This window comes from Ichthyophthirius multifiliis (assembly GCF_000220395.1).
Source record: "Ichthyophthirius multifiliis unplaced genomic scaffold scaff_1120509251385, whole genome shotgun sequence".
NCBI classification, from domain to species: Eukaryota; Ciliophora; class Oligohymenophorea; order Hymenostomatida; genus Ichthyophthirius; species Ichthyophthirius multifiliis.
The window spans coordinates 44,757-48,741 of NW_004085925.1; the positions used below are offsets into that span (position 1 = coordinate 44,757).

Genomic DNA, 3,985 nt, shown 5'->3' on the forward strand with positions numbered 1-3,985 from the left:
AAGTTAGGTTATTCCTTAAGCTATATTTGAATTATTTAATTCTGCTTTGCTTATCATTTATTATTTTCTTTTTAGTATTAAAGCTATTTTTTTTTTTAAAAAAAAAAAAACTTATTTTTTTTATGTATTTTTTATTTCTTGAATTTTATATTTAAAGTTAATTTTTATTAGAATTGTTTTTTTATATGTTTATGCCTATTATCTTTTATTTTTTTATGTTTTATTTATTTTATTTATTTTATTTTCAAATATAAGACAGTGCTATATTTTTTATTTTTATTTTTTTTATATTATATTATATTAACTTTAGATATAGAGTACTATCAAAATTAATTAAATTTATTATATTAAAAAAAATTAAAAATATGCTTATTTTTAAATATTATAATCTATTAATAATAAAAATATATTACTAAATTTTATAATATATATATTTCTATTTATTAAATTAATTGCTTTTTTATATTTTTTATTTATATTTATTTTATAACTTAATAATAAACCATTCATCTAAATGAAATGAAATTTGATATATATTATTAAATCAATTAAATCGAAATATTAAATATTTTAATTTCTATAAAGTATAATTCATATAATGAGGTCATTAATTTTTTTTTTTTGTGAATTTTTTTTTTAAAATAATTTATTTATTTTATAATATAATGTTTTATATTTTAATTTATTAAATATTTTAGTTTTAATTTATAAGATTAATAGATAAACATAACAATAATTACAATAAATATTATATAATAGATTATTAAAAAAAATGCGTATGATAAGTACATAAAATTAATCATTAAATTCGCATAAAAATAAATAATTTTATTTTAGATTTATTTTAAAATATAAATTAAATTTCAAAAAGAAGAAATTTAAATAAAATTATTTATATATATAATTTATTATAATAAAAAATATATATATTAAAAAAAAAAAAATGATATCAATTTTATCTTAACTATTGTAATTCCATAAAGCAGATTCTAATAAAGAATAAGCTTATCATCACAACAGTGCTATTCATTCAACTTAAGGTCCTAAATATAGTATGAAATGTAATAAATAAATAGCATCAGAAGGTGGTGTATTAAGAAAATCTGGAGAACCACAAAAACAATACACAGCATTATTAGGGGATATAGGAGGTACGAATATAAGATTTAAATTAGTTTTTTTTATAAAATCATCTAACTTTCCAACATTAATAAAGAAGTCAGTAATCAATGAAAACAGCAGCATATAATTCTTTTGCAGACGCCATAGCTGAATTTTTAGAAGGAATCTCAGAAAAGGATTGGCCTTAATTTGCAGGAGTAGGAATGGCTGGAGCTGTATTAAACAACGAAAATCGTGTCACTAATGCTCCTCACTGGCCAAAAATAGTAGGTAAAATAAAAATTCCCTATAAATAAATATATATATAAATTAGGAAACGATCTTGCCAAATAATTTAATATGAAAAAATTTCAACTTTTTAATGATTTCGAAATAGCCTCATATGCTTGTCTTAATTTAAACGAAACAGAGCTAATATAAATAAATGATGCATAACCAATTAATAACAAAATAAAAAGTGTATGTGGACCAGGAACAGGACTTGGAGTTTCAATGATAGTTCCTCATCAAAAATACTAAGGATCAGATGAATATGTATATTAGGTTTGGCCTGGAGAAGGTGGTCATTGTAGTTTTCCTGCAGTTACATAACTTTAATAAGAATTCCATGAATTTCTGTTGTAGTATCATAATGATAAAACTGCTATTGCTTTAGAATATGTTTTCGCAGGACCATGTATTCCTTTCATGTATTAATTCTTTAAATTAAAATACCCAGATGCTGAATTAGTCTGTGAAAATAATGAAGGTGAAAATCTCTTTGATCTTGATAATTATCTTAAAAAAGTACATTCAAGTGATTCTAAAGAAAGAGAAACTGCTCATTTTCCTTCTCATAGAATTATCTAATATGGAGTTAATGAAGAAGATTAAATTTGTCATGAAGTTGTAAAACTATTTATTAGTATTTATGAAAATGCCATTGGAGATATTGCTATTAGAACTCTTTCTTATTCTGGAATTTATTTAGTCGGTTCAATGACAATCGCTATTCTTCCTTATTTATTAAAAAATAGAAAATAATTTATGAAAGAATATATTGATAATAGACCTTATTTGAAAAATATTTTTAGTAAAATTCCTATTTATGTAGTAAGAAATGTTGAAATGGGATTAGATGGAGCATTTGTAAATTATTTTGTTTTTCATTTTTTTTATTTTACATTTTTTTATTATTTTTTTAGTTCGTTACTAAATAAATGGCAATAAATAGTGAATGAATCATTATAATTTTTTTTTTTAAAAAAAAAATATTTTATAATCTAAAACATATTAAAATATCAAATTTAATTTAATTTTTTTTTTTATATTTTGTTTAATTATCAAAACAATATAAAATTTTAGAATTGATAAAAATTATTTTATACTTTGAAACCAATTTTTTATTTTGTAATTTGGGTATTTATTTATTATCAAAATATTTGCAGCACATAATTATAAATATTTTATTTAAAATAGAATCTGACTTTAAATGAATTTATAACTATGGAAAGTGGCATATACTATCTTTGTAAGGTATTTTTAAAATCAATATATATTATTTTAAAATATCTATTTATTATTATTTATATAATATATTAATTTTTGTATTTTAAATATTTTGAACGCTAATAAGCAACTTATATATTATAATTTCAGGTTTCAGAATCATTTAATAATAAAAATTATTTATAAATTAATTAATAATTTTTTAAAAATTGAAAATAAAAAAAATAAAATTAAGGAAAATATATAATATATAAATATATAAAAAATATTTAATTTAAGAAATCTTATTTTATTTATTAATTAAAAAAATAAAAAAAAAATATTATTTTTTTTTTTTAAATTTTAATTTTATTTTAATATAAAAATAATAATATATATTAAATTTGATTAAATTATAATTAATTTGAATAACTATTTTATACTATATTTTTATATTAATTAACAATATATATATATTTTATTTTTTTACAAATAAATAAATTGTATTTTTATAAAATAAAAGCGATAAATAAATAGTATTTTTTATTATAATAAAATTATCATTTACTATGTTCTTGTTTAGAAATATCTTTATTTTATCTATTCTTAAAACTCAAAGACTTTTTTTCTGTTCCAAAATAAATAATTTAAAATATAATTAATATTGAATCAAATTAAAGTGTATGTTGACTTATATAATTTCATATTATAAATTACATTTCAAAATCGGCTTGGTTTTATATAAAAAATTATAAAAACAAATGAATTTTTATGATTTTATTTTTTATAAAAAACTAATATATTTTTATTTGTATAAGATAAATGAAATAATTAAAAAAATTATTAATAGATACTTTTATTATTATAAAAATTCTTAAGAATAAATAAAATATTAATTAAATTTATATATAAATTTAATTTTTTTATATATAATTTTTTTATTTTTTTCTTAAATAATTGCCATTTTATATGTATTAATATTAATTTTATAATTTATGATTATTATTTAAGTTTTAACTTTATTAATTTAAATCATTTTTATGCCCTCTTTCACATAAATTAGTAATATTTAATTTATTAAAAAAAACTAAGGATTTTAAGTAAAAAACTGAAAGAATAAATATAATATATAAAAAAAAGTTAAAATTATTTAACAAATAAAATAATAAAGATTATAAATTATTATTAATAAATAAAGTTATAATTACTAAGTATAAAATAATAGACTTACATAAAATGCAAATTTAATTTATTAAAAATATATTTATTAGACAAATATAATCATTGTATCTTTATTATTTATATTATTTCTCTAAATTAAATTATATTTTTTCTTTTTAAATAAATGCTTATATTAAACATATACTAAATATAAATCAGAAAAATATTTTAATTT

The 3,985-nt window shown here is 16.0% G+C and overlaps 1 protein-coding gene across 1 annotated transcript, besides 6 other annotated features; it reads left to right on the plus strand. All coding sequences in view use genetic code 6, as the record gives it.

The window, feature by feature from the left end:
* Positions 1–198: 198 nt before the first annotated feature.
* Positions 199–245: a microsatellite.
* Positions 205–244: a microsatellite.
* A 382-nt stretch (positions 246–627) lies between the features above and the next one.
* Positions 628–680: a microsatellite.
* Positions 634–682: a microsatellite.
* Positions 683–1,002: 320 nt separating this feature from the next.
* IMG5_192880 (hypothetical protein) lies at positions 1,003–2,473 on the plus strand. The gene is made up of 2 exons (XM_004025036.1): positions 1,003–2,250; positions 2,307–2,473. Exons 1-2 carry the CDS (start codon positions 1,366–1,368, stop codon positions 2,340–2,342), a joined length of 921 nt encoding a protein of 306 aa, XP_004025085.1. The 5' UTR covers positions 1,003–1,365; the 3' UTR covers positions 2,343–2,473.
* Positions 2,259–2,293: a microsatellite.
* Positions 2,474–3,836: 1,363 nt separating the features above from the next.
* Positions 3,837–3,869: a microsatellite.
* Positions 3,870–3,985: the final 116 nt, after the last annotated feature.